This window comes from Odontesthes bonariensis, chromosome 10 (genome assembly GCF_027942865.1).
Source record: "Odontesthes bonariensis isolate fOdoBon6 chromosome 10, fOdoBon6.hap1, whole genome shotgun sequence".
In the NCBI taxonomy this organism is placed as follows: Eukaryota; Metazoa; Chordata; class Actinopteri; order Atheriniformes; family Atherinopsidae; genus Odontesthes; species Odontesthes bonariensis.
In genome coordinates this window covers 4,861,005-4,878,268 of record NC_134515.1, presented here as the reverse complement: position 1 = coordinate 4,878,268, position 17,264 = coordinate 4,861,005, and the positions used below count along the sequence as shown (strand labels likewise).

At 43.1% G+C, this 17,264-nt stretch overlaps 1 protein-coding gene across 1 annotated transcript in view; it reads right to left on the bottom strand.

Moving 5' to 3' along the window:
• The window catches only part of plch2a (phospholipase C, eta 2a), a 258,084-nt gene that overhangs the window by 22,459 nt on the left and 218,361 nt on the right, over positions 1-17,264 (bottom strand). The window contains exons 9-12 of the mRNA XM_075476011.1: positions 13,315-13,435; positions 7,972-8,143; positions 7,420-7,527; positions 2,956-3,111 (exon numbers count right to left, since the gene is read on the bottom strand). Coding sequence (XP_075332126.1) covers positions 2,956-3,111; positions 7,420-7,527; positions 7,972-8,143; positions 13,315-13,435 — 557 coding nt within the window. The remainder of the gene's footprint in view (positions 1-2,955; positions 3,112-7,419; positions 7,528-7,971; positions 8,144-13,314; positions 13,436-17,264) is intronic.

Here is a 17,264-nt window from a genome sequence, read left to right as displayed (position 1 = left end):
AATCATGGGCTGCATTCTTTTATGTGTATGTATGTGTGTATATATATATATATATATATATAAAAAAAAACATTTTACACAACATGAAACCTGGCATAACAGAGCGATATTATGGGGTGGTATGGAATCCATTCCATTATAATGGAATATAATTATAAATTAAATAAACTTATTATTAATTAAATAATTAATTAAATAAAGAATATATATTATAAATATTAATATATTAAATACATTTGGAGATTAAACTTTCACCAAATGGAGACATTTTTAGATCCAGGTTAAAAACATTTCTTTTCTCATGTGTCTATGCATGAAATCTGCACGATATCTTTGAACTTATCTGGACTGTTGTTGTTTTTAAATTCATTTAAATGATTTTATTTGTTTCTTTTATGTGTGTATATATATATATATATATATATATATATATATATATATATATATATATATATATATATATATATATATATATATATATATATATATATATATCTTCTTCCACTCCCTGCTGCAATGCTTTTATTTTATGTAAAGCACTTTGAATTGTTTTGTACATGAAATGTGCTACAAATAAATTTGATTTGATTTTGATTATATATTATCCATAAAAAGAACAAACATGGAGGGTATTATTCCAATTTAGTCCTTTTCACATACAAGATACGCAACATTGACGGCTTTATCAATCTGTTAAATGGCAGATGAGCTCAGTGTCCAGTTCAGGGGTGGCCAACCCACGGCTCTTATGTTCATATCAAAATTTGTGTTTATGGTTTTTTTTAAATGTGCGTTTTCGCTTCGTTTGAGTTCAATATGGCAGCGGTCTCCAACCTTTTTTCGCTCCATGGACCGGTTTAATGTCAGACAATATTTTCACCTTTCGGTGTGGCGGATAAATACAACAAAATAAAATGATACGACCAACACAGACTCTGTGGTATTTAGTAAATACAATAAACTTGAATCCACTGTGCACTTGTATTAACTTTATTAGCAGCGTCCTCCTGACATAACATCCTCTCTGCCTCCTAACGTTCTCTGGTCGCCATGGTAACGCTTTTAAACATGCCTTCAAAATGCAGCTTTCTTTTTTTCTTGGTGGTCACAGCCTCTTCTTCTGTCCTCTCGCTGGGAAGAAGCTTTCCAAACACGTCTGTTTTTGACTCATTTTGCTCGGTTCATGGCTTTAATATCATTTCGGGTAAATCTCAAATAGAAGACTTTGCTAAATTAGCCGTTAGCAGCTCTGACGGCGCTTCTCTATGCAGACGACATCAGAACCAGATTAAATTTGAATGATCTTATTATAAGTTTTCTGAAAACACAGATACTGACCATCGGTTTGACGGTTAATCACATTGCGTAATCAGATTTGACTGTCAGTTGCAGACAGTTAAGTCAAAAGCTACATCAGTTAGTAACTAAGAAAGAGAAACATTCAATCAACCCTCATACCTGATTTAAAACAACTTAAAGGGATAATCCGGAGTAAAATGCACTTTAGATCAATTTACGGGATGTTGGGAGTACATACGTTGAGTTGACATCAAAATCATGTCATTCGGATGTGTTTTGAGAATTTCGATTTGACCGTTTTTACCCAAAAGTCGTTAGCCTGGAAGTGATGAGGGCATCGAGTATCGCCGCTACAAAACGCTCTTTTTATACCTCTTCTACAGCTCCAAACAACATAACACTTACGTGGTAGTGAGTAGAGGGTCCCTAAAGCCAAACCGAAGTGTCCCGAGGTCTTCATGTGGTCGGATAGAGAGTCCAGAATGAATTTAATCAAGCCAGTACCTTTCCGGAAATGTGTCTGCTGCAGCTGCCGCTACAGACCGTGGTGAAGTTGGTTTGATATTGGTTTGAAAAAAAAGACACCTTATTTCCTTATTGTGAATAACTGTCGAATGTCCAATATCAAACCAACTTCACCACGGTCTGTAGCGGCAGCTGCAGCAGACACATTTCCGGAAAGGTACTGGCTTGATTAAATTCATTCTGGACTCTATCCGACCACATGAAGACCTCGGGACACTTCGGTTTGGCTTTAGGGACCCTCTACTCACTACCACGTAAGTGTTATGTTGTTTGGAGCTGTAGAAGAGGTATAAAAATAGTGTTTTGTAGCGGTGACATGATTTGCCCCATTCACTTCCAGGCTAACGACTTTTGGCTAAAAACGGTCAAATCGAAATTCTCAAAACACATCCGAATGACATGATTTTGATGTCAACTCAACGTATGTACTCCCAACATCCCGTAAATCGATCTAAAGTGCATTTTACGCCGGATTATCCCTTTAATTTCTGTCCCCTTTTAAAACGACCTAAAAACATCACATGTTAATATTTTTTCTGCTTTTTTTGTTTCATAGATCTTTTATTCCACTTCAGTTCTGATCATAACTAATGATGGAATAAAATATTTATGAAAAAAAAAGTGGTAAAAAATATTAATATATGATGTTTTTAGGTCATTTTAAAAGGGGACAAAAATGTCCCTTTTCAGAAAATAAGGAGTTTTTTTTCTACACAATGAAAACTTGCATTGCATATGATGTGTGTTTGAAATTCGAAAAAATAGTCAAAAATGCACAACTGGACCAAATATGATGAGTATCACTATTTCCAGTGTGGAATTAGAGGAGAAAGTTCACCCCAAGGGGACAAAAATGTCCCCTATCAGGGATTAGGGTTAATCCAAATAATTCACTTTAACCTTTATTTATAGAGCAGTGATGGGTAACATCTGTCAAATCTATCACTTCTGCACACTGTCACAGTGAGAGCGGTGGGTTTAAACTTCCTTTGCCGAGTCAGAAGATGACAGCAGCGTGTAAATATGGTCGTCTGGCTCCTGCAGAGTCAGCAAAGCCAAAAAAAACCACCACTTTACAACTTTAACATATCAGATACGATTCCAATTGAAAGGCTCAGACTGGATGTTTACCTTGCTGCCGGTCTTATCTGCGGGCTTCCCAGCAGGAGGGAGGGCCGCTATGGTGAAGCTGTCGGGGTCCTCTCGGTCTCGGATCTTGGACTCCTTCATCAGGTTGTCCAGCTTTTTCTTGGCCATGTTCTCCACCTGCTTCCTGTTGGCTGACGTCTGCAGGGAGAAGCAGCGGTTATAGGTGGAATGATGAGCACGGAGCACCATCATTCGTAAGAGCGACAGGCTGAGGACACATTCTCTCACCCATAAACTGTGTTTTCTGACACTGATTTTAAGATGCTAATAAAAGGTTAGCATCATCAGACAGTATTTATCCAATTTTATTTATAAAGCACTTTACAACAACCTCAGTTGACCAAAGGGCTGTACAGAAAAATAAAAACAAAGAAATTAACAATAATAATTTAATTTAATAATAAAAAACAATAATAATACTAAAATAAATTTGAAAAAAAAATAGTAATTGTACATTCAACATCTCACATGGTGTCGAAAGCCAAGGAGAAGAGATGCGTTTTAAGATGGGATTTAAAAACAGAGAGAGGAAGCCTGTCTGACGTGGAGAGGCAGCACGTTTATGTTGACTAGTATGTTAGAAAAGCAAGAATAAAACATTATTTTCACTTTTATTGCACCAGATGAGGTCCTAAATGTGTAAACTATATGACGGAAACATTGAACTGAACCATTAAAAACTTTAAAAGCAGCTTCGGCCGCGCTTGATGAAGCCGACCAATCAAATCCAGACCTTCTGGGGAGGTTTTTGTTTTTCCAGGAAATGTGGAAATATGCACATTCAAATGGTTCAAATGGTGCACTCCTTTCCATTTCATAGGAATGAGAACTTAGAAAAACAATTCTATTTTCCCAGAAGCAGAGCCGTCCAACTTCAGCTCCACCTCGGGGGGGCTGCTGTGCATAAAGTCAGTTACTGAACCCCCTTTAAACATGCCTTTATATCCATGTCTTGGACAACTTTGTCGTGTTCTCGTCTTACCAGATAAAAAAAAAGGAAAAGAAAGCGTGTATAATGCAAGTTTCACCATGTGAAACTGCCTCAGCAACACGAACCATTCCAGATGTGGGAGTACAATACCTCATCTGTTTCCTGTATGCTCATCGGCCCTGAAGTATTACTCAGAGGAGTGACAGATGAGAGCACAGATGTTGGGATCACATGGCAGCATGTGACCAAATGATATCAGTCTGCATGTAAGAGAAGGTTCAACCAATAGACATGTTTCTGTTAACCTCAACTGATCCTGAAAGGTCCCCGGGACCCTCCTTTCACATGCAGGTCTCATCAGGGCATCAAGTAGAAACCCACAAGAACTTGGGCTGTGTTCGAAACCGCATACTTCTCCTACTACTCCTACTAACTTTTTGAGTTAGTAAGCGAGTGTGAGTAAGCGAGAAGTTCCCGGATGCATACTAGATTCTCCTAAATGTTGGGTGTGCATCATGAGGTTACTACTCGTCCTCAAACTACCCAAGATGCAACGTAACGTGACGTCGCCGATCGTCATTTCCTGTCAAAACGGCAGTTTCAAGCTAGCTACAACGAGGGTAGCTTCACTTCCTGTTTTCAAAACAAAAGCACCAATTGTATCGTAATGGCTTTCCCTATGATAAAAGGATATTTTATTTTGCGAAAATAACCGGAAGTGCGTTGCTCACTGCGGCTAGCTTTAGTAGCGCCGAATTCGTGGGAACAAAATTGGAAATACACTGGAAAAAATCTAAGTCTTACCAAATAAACAAATTGTTTTGAGTCACATATCATATGACACAAGGTTTTTTTTGTTTTTACATTTGAAGAGGTTTTTAAGCTAATTTCAAGATCACTTAGAAATCTTGACAAGTCGATTTTCACTAGTTCCATTGGCAGATTTTTTTTTGCTTATTTCAAGCAAAAAAGTCTTGTATTTGTTGTTTTTTTAAAACTTATTTTTGGAGGAGCATTTTTTCAGTGTTGCCGGTATTTTGTCAGGTTTTCAACACGTTGGCGATCTAAACGACTACTTTCTCACCTGAAAATGTTTCAAATGTTGCTAAAGTTTACAGAGTTTAGAGCTTAAGGGAAATCAGCTTCAGGCCGGCTGATTTCGGCTCGGGCAGGAGCGAAATGCATTGTTGGTAATCGCTCTGCATACTGTCTGATCGATGAGTATGTAGTATGCGGTATTTAGTATGTAGTATGCGGTATGTAGTATGTAGTATGCAGTATGTAGTATGTAGTATGCAGTATGCAGTATGTAGTATGCAGTATGCAGTATGTAGTATGCAGTATGTTGTATGTAGTATGCAGTATGCAGTATGCCGTATGCAGTATGCCGTATGCAGTATGCAGTATGTAGTATGTAGTATGCAGTATGCCGTATGCAGTATGCCGTATGCAGTATGCAGTATGTAGTATGCAGTATGCCGTATGTAGTATGCCGTATGCAGTATGCAGTATGCAGTATGTAGTATGTAGTATGCCGTATGCAGTATGTAGTATGCAGTATGTTGTATGTAGTATGCCGTATGCAGTATGCAGTATGTAGTATGCAGTATGTAGTATGCAGTATGCAGTATGTAGTATGCCGTATGCAGTATGCCGTATGCAGTATGCAGTATGCAGTATGCCGTATGTAGTATGCAGTATGCCGTATGTAGTATGCAGTATGTAGTGTGCAGTGTGCCGTATGCAGTATGCAGTATGCCGTATGTAGTATGCAGTATGTAGTATGCCGTATGTAGTATGCCGTATGCAGTATGTAGTATGCAGTATGCCGTATGTAGTATGCAGTATGCCGTATGTAGTATGCAGTATGTAGTATGCAGTATGCAGTATGCAGTGTGCCGTATGCAGTATCGAACACAGCCTTAGACTCAAACATGGAGCAAAGGTGGAGCAACACAATGTGTAACATGAAGCAGAAACCCCCCGCAGAATGGCTGATGTATGGACATTTTCACAAATGAGACCATGGTAGGGGATGAGGGTGGGACATCTGCCATGTTTTAAACCTCTGAGGTAAGAACAGCCCTTCAGTCCTGGTCTGAGCCTGAACCTTCTCTGCACACACTTCTGTGGCTTCTGCAGATCTCTGACTGATACGATGCATCACAGATAAAGATTAAAACTTTCCACAGAGTCTTTGACAGATGGGCGTCTTTACGGAGGCAGATTTTTCGGTGCTTTTTTTTTTGAGTGAGTTTTTTAAATTCTTAGATTGTTTTTAAAGTGTTTATAATTGTATAAACATTTTTATTGCTTTATTATGTCTTGCTATTGGATGCTTTGAATTTCCTTCGGGATCAATAAAGTATCTATCTATCTATGAAGACCTCTTTGCTGCACCTGCTCCACTGAAAGAGTATCAAACTCTACGTGCACACGTGTGTGTTTTTTATCCTCAAACATTAAATATCATCTATGCTGCTTCCTGTAAAAAATAGGGTTTAGATGAGTTGGAAGTCACTGCATTCTGTCATGATTCACGCTTTAGTTTAGAGTCGCTCTGCTTTTACGATTAAAACTTACAGTTTCATTTACAAGCCGTCTTTTTAGAGCTTTTAATAGTTTCTCCTGGCAGTTAACCCGACTTCAGATCCTCCGTCTGATGCTCAACGTGCGCCGATATCTGAATACAGCCGCTCCACGAGGCCTACGTTTGTGTATTCTGAGTACTGAGTATTCTGCACACGCTCAGAGCAGCCACACGGTGGCAGCGTGGACGTGTGGATCACTCCAATCAGCCGCCTCGTTTAAGAACACCTGCTTTGATATTCTCCGGTTTGAGGCCAGATTACTGTTTATTTATATCCAGCTGAATAAAATCTTTCAGTCTGAGTGAAGCCAAATACTTTATTCTAACAGGAATGCATTCAGAAAGCTGTAAGGTTATTCTTTTTTCCACTTTTTTAACATCTTACACGGCTGTATTTTGGCTCAAATATCGAATACTTGGAGGCCTTTTGGACTGCATTTGTTCAGCTGAGAGGGAAATAAACCCAAGAGACTGACATTAAATCATCCGGGCGCTCTTATTTGCTGCCCGACGTGGCTTTTCCGTGATATTTCTGCAGATAGAAACATGCCTAAGCCAACATGCACGTCAGGCTCCGGGTTAAGAGTCCTCTCACAACACATTTGATGGGAGTGTTGCTGGACCCGACACTTTAAACTCTCACTGTCGGGATGAGACAAGCATGGTACATGGCTGAGGTGACGTTTCAGGAGGAGAGTGAAAAATGAGCTTTTTAATACAATACCTTCCACTTTGAAAGAAGCAAGCAAAAAAGGTGAAGAGAAGAAGAGAGGACAAGTGGGAAATGAGAAGATATAGCCACACACACAGAGGAAAAAGCAGCAAACAGCAGAGAACGCACGGATAGATTCAAACATCAACTATTTAAAAAAAACATCTGTCGAGCACAAAGAGCTGGAGCAAAGGGACCCAGCAGGGTACATACATCTCCGTTCATCAGCTTGCAGTCGTCCTCCATCTCGTCGGCGCTGTCCTCGTCAGAAACGTCTCCCTCCTCTGCGTTCTCGTCAATGTTGGGGGGCAGTTTCTTCCCCTGGCAGAGAAAGGAACAACAATTGCTCTGATGTGAATGTTATTTCCCCCTCTTCTATTGATGATTCCTCCCGTTTGAAATGGTTTGAAAACTTTTTTAATCTTTAGTCGACTCGTAGCTCTCGCATTTAACCAATTATCTGTGGGACGCTGGACTCGGGTCGCTGTTTTCCGATGATAACGGTGATGATAATTCCCCGATAAGCCGGGCTGCTGTTTGTCGTTCACACTCAAACACCACACAAACATCGCATTTTAACTCTTTCTAATCTCATCTCTTCTATCTGCCTGCCATCTCTCGCCTTTGAAGTCATTTTGAACCACAGATAATGAAACACTGAGCTGAGATAATTGCCCCAGGACTCCTCTGCCTGTGCAGAATCTATGCGACAGGGATCATTTTCCCAACATTAAAACTTTGGCTGTGTCACAGGTCTGGCTTCACCTTCACGAGGATCTTGCCCTTCAGCGCTTCGGGTGATGGCAACCGCCCGGACTCGTCTGCTTTGATGGCGGACACGTCCAGTTTGTCCCCCAGGATCTCAGTCAGGTACTGGGCCATCTTCTTCTGCTGAGGGACGCTGCAGTGGTTCTCTATGGACAGGATGACCGGGTAGCTGGGGAACGATCACACAATGGCAGCACGAAGAAGAGTTTAGAGTTTATAATATCAGCATGACTTTGACCAAAAGTAGAAACTTATCATGTACAGCACAATAAGGATATAAGGACTAAAATATAGAACTGAAATTGAAAAAGATGCCGACTTTCAGAGAAAGTTTTTGGTGTGGTAATAAAAGAGAAAAATGAAAACTGATAGAAAGCCAGTGCAGGCTGTAGGTTTGGCTAACGTGAGCCGTGGGAAATGTGAGGATTACAGATGATTAATCCCAAGTGGTCGACACTTCCAGCTGCCGTCAGGCTACAGACCCGCTGAAAAGGAAGCAAATCAGCCCCTAAATGTGGAGTTACAACCTTTATAGGAAATGCACTAAAATGTTGAGGCCCATCCACGCCAAACACTTTAAAGGGATAGTTCGCCTCTTTTGACATGAAGCTGTGTGACATCCCATATCAGCAACATCATTTATGAACATCTTCTTACCCCCTGCTGCGTCCTGTGAGCAGAGTTCCAGCCTCGTTTTGGTGTTGATGAAGGTAGTTCCGGCTAGTTGGCTGGGGTTTAAAAAATAAAGCGTTTTGCTTCTCAAAACAATATGCGTTCAACTGAGTAATACATTTGCATCACAAAATCCCTATTTTCTCTCCCTTCGTATCACTGCCTGCTGTGCAGACCGAGCAGCAAACACAGTAACAGGCGTGGCTGTCGGCAGCAGGCAGTGATACGAAGGGAGAGAAAATAGAGCCAAGTGATTGTGAGGTCTGACTTTTTCCTGGAGAACGATTTTGTGATGCAATTGTATTACTCCTTTGAACGCATATTGTTTTGAGAAGCAAAACGCTTTATTTTTTAAACCCCAGCCAACTAGCTGGACTACCTTCGACAGGACGCAGCAGGGGGTAAGACAGTGTTCATAAATGATGTTGCTAGTATTCAAACCAGGAAAAACTGGAAGTTATTCGACGGTAAAACATCTGGAATCAGTGTCAGAGCAAACATTGGCTTCGGTTTAGGATGTGCCGCAGAAAACATTTGCTACAGCAGAGTTTTTATGCTTTTAATGACGTAAAAGACAGTTTAAAAGTCCTCGTGATGCTCTCAGATATCGCCCATGTGAAGTCTTACCTGGAGCTCTCCACTCTGCATGTGATTTGCATTTAACAAATGAGCGTGTCTGGATAAACGGCACTTTAAAGACGAAGCATGACCCATCTCGAGTCTTAGTCACATTAACAGCATTGAACACTACACATTCTACTCATTGACAGCATCGTGGCTGTGGTAATTCAGTCTCAGTCAGATGGAGGCTCTCTGTAACGGGCCTCTGTGGAGCGCGTCTTCATTCAGCCTGGAAAATGGGATTCCTCTTTGATGTTAAAAGCAGCCCGTCGCCCTGCTCCGTTTCAGCCTATTATCTGTGCTAAAATGTTGTCCGCAATCGTGTTTTGGAAACCACAGAATGAGGGTAAAGATGCACACAAAAGGGAGCGTTTCTGCCTCGTCTTCCTCGAAGAGACGGGATCTAAAAATAGAGATTTTTTCTCTGCATGCGTGTCAATGGGATTATCACTTTCTGAAGCAGAATCTGCGAGGAGGAGGAGGGTGTCTGCGATCATTTCTGTCAGTGTGGGCTCTAATGTTTGTGTGTGTGCACAGGTGCGAAGACGATTTCAGTTTGGTTTATAGGAATATATAAATGTGAGCATCATGATCTGCAGCAGAGCTACAGAACCACCAGATTAGCCACAGAGATTTCAAAAGGTTGGAGATTTGCAAAGAAAAAAAAGGGGGGTACAAAGCTTTTTTATTCCGAGGAACGAAGACATTATTTCAGCCCTGGGTCTTCAGATATTCCACTGAGGTCTAAAGCTGGATTTATAGTTGAGTTCAGCCGGCGCGTGACGTCAGAACGGCATTTCTGGCCCGGCGCAGCTCGCCATGACAAGGCGGCGCGGCTCGCCATGACAAGGCGGCGCGGCTCGCCATGACAAGGCGGCGCGCCATGACAAGGCGGCGCGGCGCCCCCTGACAAGGCGGCGCGTTGTCGTGCACCAGTCGAATTTTGTAACGACAAACCAGGCAGACCAACTGGAAAACAGGCTCACGGCTGACGGTCGTGTCATGTAAAATACTTTGTGCAGTAATTTGTAAATAAATGATATAAGGAATAAGGAATTTGCTGTCGTTTCAGTCGCTGGAGTATCAGCGCCATATAAAACCATCTATAATTATTATTATTATTGTTGCATCCTGAAAGGTAACGATGATTCCAAAGTGCAGGTCCAGGTTTAAGCCTCTCAGTCCTCTGACCGCCTCTCCTTGCTGGAGTGTTGGGGCTGCAGCACCGATCCGCCGCCTACACACTCAGTTAAATCAGCGCTTCAGTTGTATCAACTCAAACTTTGTTCACATCATATTTTAGTCCTTTATCTGTTTCTGCTATTTTCAGCACTCCCTCCCCTCATTTGTTCTGGAGCTCGCTCAGATAGCTCAGTCCTCACAGCTGAGCTTTTATGCTGCGTTTACAAAACTATTCTTCTCAAAATTCAAAGCACCAGCTTCCATGAGCTGCAGGTTCTGCTTTTAAGTTCACTGAACTCTAATATTCTGCAGCAGATCGCTACAAACGGCAGTAAAAGTCGACTTGTTCCATGAAATCTACGCACAAACTTAATCATTAATCAGGGGATGGTTTAATTAGCTGCATTTTATTTCTGACCAACCTCAAAGAAAAGCTCAAACTATGAACCTACTCTATGGGAAAAGGATTGAAAACAAAAATACGGCAAAATCCCAACGTGGTCAATTTTAAGAGCATCTTTAAATCTCATGTGCTCAAAGGCTGTAAACTTCTGCCTTTCTACTTAACATTTAATGACCGTGCTGAAACTGCACATCCAACAACAACAAACTGTAACCAGACCAGAGTCTTAGGACTTAGAGAGACTGATCCGTGTGTTTGTCTCCAGCAGGTTAGACTGCTGTAACAGCCTGCTCACTGGGCTCTAAACGGGCTGTAAGACAGCTGCAGTACATCCAGAACGCTGCTGCTCGAGTCCTGACCAGAACCAGGAAATACGACCATATTAGTCCACTGCTCAGGTCTCTGCTCTGGCTTCCTGTCGCTCAGAGACTTTAAAACAGCTCTGCTCTTCATGGTCCAGCACCAAAGTACATCTCTGACATGTTAGAGCCACATGAACCAACTGAGAGCCTCAGGGAGGGGTCTGCTGCCCTCAGAGAGGGGTCTGCTGCCTCAGGGAGAGGTCTGCTGCCCCAGGGAGGGGTCTCCTGCCCTCAGGGAGGGGTCTCCTGCCCTCAGAGAGGGGTCTGCTGCCCTCAGAGAGGGGTCTGCTGCCTCAGGGAGGGGTCTCCTGCCCTCAGAGAGGGGTCTGCTGCCCTCAGAGAGGGGTCTGCTGCCTCAGGGTGGGGTCTCCTGCCCTCAGGGAGGGGTCTCCTGCCCTCAGAGAGGGGTCTCCTGCCCTAGGGAGGGGTCTCCTGGCCTCAGGGAGGGGTCTGCTGCCCTCAGGGAGGGGTCTCCTGCCCTCAGGGAGGGGTCTCCTGCCCTCAGGGAGGGGTCTCCTGCCTCAGGGAGGGGTCTCCTTCCACAGGGAGGGGTCTCCTGCCCTCAGGGTGGGGTCTGCTGCCCTCAGGGAGGGGTCTGCTGCCCTCAGGGAGGGGTCTGCTGCCCTCAGGGAGGGGTCTGCTGCCTCAGAGAGGGGTCTCCTTCCACAGGGAGGGGTCTCCTGCCCTCAGGGAGGGGTCTGCTGCTGGTGCCCAGAGTCAGGACTAAACCAGCTGAGGCTGCGTTTCAGTTTGATGCTCCAAACATCTGGAACAGCCTTCCAGAAGATGTTTGAATCCAGGCTGAAAACAGTTCTGTTTAGCTGTGCATGTGACACCTGAAAGAGTTTTAACTGCACTCTTTGCTTTTAATCTAATTAATTAATGATTATTTTTATGTTTTAATGATTTTATTTGCCTTCTTGTGATTTGATGTAGCTGTATTTTTTATTTTTTTTTATTCATTTATTTATTCATTTATTATCATTATTAGTTGGTAGTTGTATTTTTATTAGAATTGGTATTATTAGGGTGGTCGGTGGCGTAGTGGGTTGAGCAGGCGCCCCACGTACAGAGGCAATAGTTCTCGCTGCAGTTGTTCTAGTCCTGCATTGGATGGCCCTTTGCTGCATGTCTTTCCCCCTCTCTCTGCCCCCTGCTTCCTGTCTCTCTTGAACTGTCCTGTCAATTAAAGGCATGAAAGCCCCCAAAAATTATATATATAAAAAAATTTTAAAAAAATAAAAAGAATTGGTATTATTATTGTTGTTATTAATATACAATCATTAAAAATATTAATATTTTTTTGACCTACTTGACTAATTTGAATTTCCCTCATTGGGGGATGAATACATTATTTTTTTCTATTTCTATTTAAAGCACCTTGAATTGTGCTCTATAAATGAACTTCTTTCTTCTGCCGGGTTTTAAACAGCAGCATTTAGTAACTGAACAGTTGAGGTTACAACTCAACTCTTCAGCATCATCTTCCCTGTATGGCTGATTTAATTTCTTATGGGGATTTATTTAAATTTGATCAAACAAATATGATTAGATTGTGCAAAAACGTGGCCATGATTAATCAAATATGGAAAAACACTGCGACGTGGATGAGTCTGATTACTAATGACGGTCCTGCAAATGTTTTTAAAATATCATCCTAAACATGGATGAAGTTATAAATGAGCACACATATTAGAAAGTAAACTAACTGCGTAGAATATCAGAGACAAACCTGTCCGTGTTCCTGTAATTTACCAAGGATAATAAAATGGAAATATTCTCTTGATCACCAAAGATGAGAGCAACCTCTGAGTGGAGGTCTTCACCCTCACATAGCCCTGATTTCCCTCCATGCTTTGCAGCGCAGCAGGCTGTGAAACATTAGTTACACACATACTGACAGCATTTCAGATTACACGGCTTGTGTTTTTCAGATGCTTTTCAAAGCCAAACGCACGTTTTTCACGGTTTGTTCACCGTCACAAATGTAAAAGGTGATCAAACGCGATAGTGAGCCGCTGAAGGGTTCCCAAAGTGTTCCCAAAGTGAACAGATAACTGCTTGGAAGGACTCAGATCGGGTGCGTGTGTTCAAACCTACTCGTTCTTGACGAAGGCGTACTTGTTGATGGTCTCGATGACGTCTCTGAAGAGGATCTTGGAGGTGAGGGTGTAGCCGTGGTGCACGATGGGCTCGCCGTCCTGACCGTCCCAACAGTCAACTGTGGACAGAATGAGCGGGACAGTCAGCGGGAGGCCGTGAGCGGCACATTGTGTGGGAACATGTCTGCTAAAGGGAAACCAAAGCAGCGGCTAAAGGCCGAGGAGGACGAGGAAGAACGTCTCTCACAGAGTTCAGCCCAGCGCACGTTCAACTGGAACTGATCACATGGTGTTTTATACGGAAGCCCAGAGCGGACGTGGTACGTATAAACTTTTTTCTGATGGTTTTCTCGAGATAACGAGTTAATTTACCGATGCTTTTCGAGGCCACTTTTTCTCCCCAGTCCGCCCCTGTTTATATGTGTTTTATGTGTTTGTCTTGTAGAGATAACTTTCATATCAGCCCGCGTCCTTTAAGGAGACGGCCGGCTGGACTGCAGCTCAGCAGGCGTTTGCACCTCAGTGATCCTGCTGATATAGTCGACTTCATCAGTGACCGGCTGAGGGGACCAGGCCGTCTCCATGGTTACCGAACGATGCACGAGAGGTGCCGTTATCGTTTTCTCAAGATAACGAGATAAATAACTCGAAAACGAAATGCTCGTCACACCAGCGGGATTTGCTTTGTGCATGTTACACAAACGCTCCACATTCCATGTTTGATTCATAGGCTACTTTATTCAGTTTCCAATGAAAGGGGGGTAAAAATGGGTAAAAACCTTTGCCAGAAATACATATAAACACATATAAACAGGGGCGGACTGGGGAGAAAAGTGGCCTTGAAAACCATCGGTAAATTAACTGGTTATCTCGAGAAAACCATCAAAAAAAGGTTTATACGTACCACGTCCGCTCTGGGCTTCCGTAGTTTTAGGATATGTGGCAGGAACAAAGTGGTCGTCCTTTACCTTGCAACACGTCACAGTTTAGAATGAACAGAGCTTCAGCACTGTGGCTTTGAACTGAACCATCAACCTGGACAAACTCTTAGGCTGTGTTTTCGAAACCGCATACTACATGCTTCCATACTGCATACTCATCAATCAGACAGTATGCAGAGCGTTTACCCACAATGCATTTCGCTCCTGCCCGAGCCGAAATCAGCCGGCCTGAAGCTGATTTCACTTAAGCTCTAAACTCTGTAAACTTTAGCAACATTTGAAACATTTTCAGGCGAGAAAGTAGTCGTTTAGATCCCCAACGTGTTGAAAACCTGACAAAATACCGGCTATTTACAATTTTGTTCCCACGAATTCGGCGCTACTAAAGCTAGCCGCAGTGAGCAACGCACTTCCAGTTATTTTCACAAAATAAAATACCCGTTGCCTTTTATCATAGGGAAAGCCATTACGATACAATTGGTGCTTTTGTTTTGAAAACAGGAAGTGATCCTACCCTTGTTGTAGCTAGCTTGAAACTGCCGTTTTGACAGGAAATGACGATCGGCGACGTCACGTTACGTTGCATCTTGGGTAGTTTGAGTATGAGTAGTAACCTCATGATGCATACCCAACATTTCGGCGAATCTAGTATGCATCCGGGAACTTCTCGCTTACTCAAACTCGCATACTAACTCAAACGTTAGTATGAGTAGTACGAGAAGTATGCAGTTTGGAACACAGCCTTATTGTTCGTTTTCAGGCTCCACCACCACAGCTCGTGCGTTTCTCAGTGAGTCTGAAGCCCTGAGCTCATAATGGAGAGCTTCCCGACTCCAAACAGAGAGAGGCAAGTGGAGGAGCAGGTTCATATGTCCACCTATTACGACTACTAGCATTTCAGTGTTGGTTAAATATCAGATGCCTCAAATTTCTCTTTGGGTCCAAATGCACCGTTTAAAGTAAGGCTTTAGTCTGCCTGACCTTCATCAGAGCGTGCCTGTGCATTTAGGAGACACTCGGCCCAGTTGGATTTCTGCTGCCCTCGGGCAGACAGCACCAGAGCGGGTGGTGACCTTTTTACCAGAATATAATGCCAGGCTTCCCCGAGGCTTCCACCCTCACAACAAACATTTATCTGCACCGTGGAGCTGAACGAGACCGGCTGAAAAAGTCGCTGCGCTGCCTGTAATACCCACTGGACATGCTCACTGTGTCCTGTGTGCACTTCTGTGTTACTCATTCTCACTTCAGCCATTCAGACAGCCTCCAACTCTGGGAAAATCCCATTCAGCCGAAGCAATCGGCTCCTTAAGTCCATAATAAACATGGATTCATTTCTAATTGGCACCAAGCAGACCAGGTGGAATCTATCCTCCAGGGTGGATGCTTATATAGATGCAAAGTGGGAGGCAAACATTAGTAAAATACCCCGATTCAGTCATCTCTGCATCTCTGTTGGAGGATGTTTTCTTCCCCTTTCTGCTGCTAAAGAGCGCTGGCAACTTAAACCGCCTGAGAACCTGTGAACAGGCCGACAGAACACGATACACTTCTCTGTAAACAACCCTGAGCGGTGCAGAGATAGCGGGACAGAACCCAAGAGAAATAAAGAAACAACAAGTTTATTTTTCATCCTTAAAGGGATAGTTCGCCTCTTTTGACATGAAGCTGTATGACATCCCATATCAGCAACATCATTTATGAACATCTTCTTACCCCCTGCTGCGTCCTGTGAGCAGAGTTCCAGCCTCGTTTTGGTGTTGATGAAGGTAGTCCGGGATTTGCATCACAAAATCGTTCTCCAGGAAAAAGTCAGAGCTCACAATCGCTTGGCCCTATTTTCTCTCCCTTTGTATCACTGCCTGCTGTGTAGACCGAGCAGTAAACACTGTAACAGGCGCGGCAGGCGGCAGCAGGCAGTGATACGAAGGGAGAGAAAATAGGGCCAAGAGATTGTGAGCTCTGACTCTCTCCTGGAGAATGATTGTGTGATGCAAGTGTATTACTCTGTTGAACGCATATTGTTTTGAGAAGCAAAACGCTTTATTTTTTAAACCCCAGCCAACTAGCCGGACTACCTTCATCAACACCAAAACGAGGCTGGAACTCTGCTCACAGGACGCAGCAGGGGGTAAGAAGATGTTCATAAATGATGTTGCTGATAGGGGATGTCATACAGCTTCATGTCAAAAGAGGCGAACTGTCCCTTTAAAGAAGAAACGAGGTGATAATTACCAGAGCTGCTCCTGGATGAAACCATTGCCCTTTTATTAAACATTTATTCAGGGTCTCACACACTGATTTAGCTGCGTGGAGCACTTTGATTCTGCAGCTCCGTCCATCTTCCTCAAACACACATCACAGCTGTCTATCCTCTCACCCCGCACACACGCTGGATCGTTAAATATTCATGCACGAGAGGAATGCTAACTGAGCGACCGTCACTGTCAGTGCACGCCGGCCTCAAACAGGGAAACAGCCTTCGCTTCGGTCGCTGCAGCAGCTCATTTTAACCAAGTGAACGTGGCGTCTGATCACAGAAGCTGCAGCACAGCCGACAAGAACATGAACGTGAATTACAGGAATACCGAGACATTAAAAGTAATGCACAGGCAAAAAAAAGTGCATGAGAAGCCACTGACGATGTTCATCATCAGCTGAAGCCAAGAGGAATATTTGGGCTGTACTTTAAAGGCCTAAACTCCGTCATATTCTCTGTTAATAATCACCATGAATGAGAAACAGCAGCTGATTACGTGCTTTGCTCGTTTCCCTGTAAAGCAGTCGAGCAGCGAAGCACCACTTTCCATCTTACAACAGAATCTCTATTTAAGTACAGCCTAATGAGCTCACGTCTTCATCTCTAAACAAACAAACTGCTTAAATCTGATGAGGATTGTCAAAGAATTTGAACTCAAGTCAGTTCAGGAGAATATAAACACCACCGAGCCTAAAGCAGAGAAAGAAGAAGCATCCAGAACTTCCCTCCAGCCCTGCTGAGCACAGC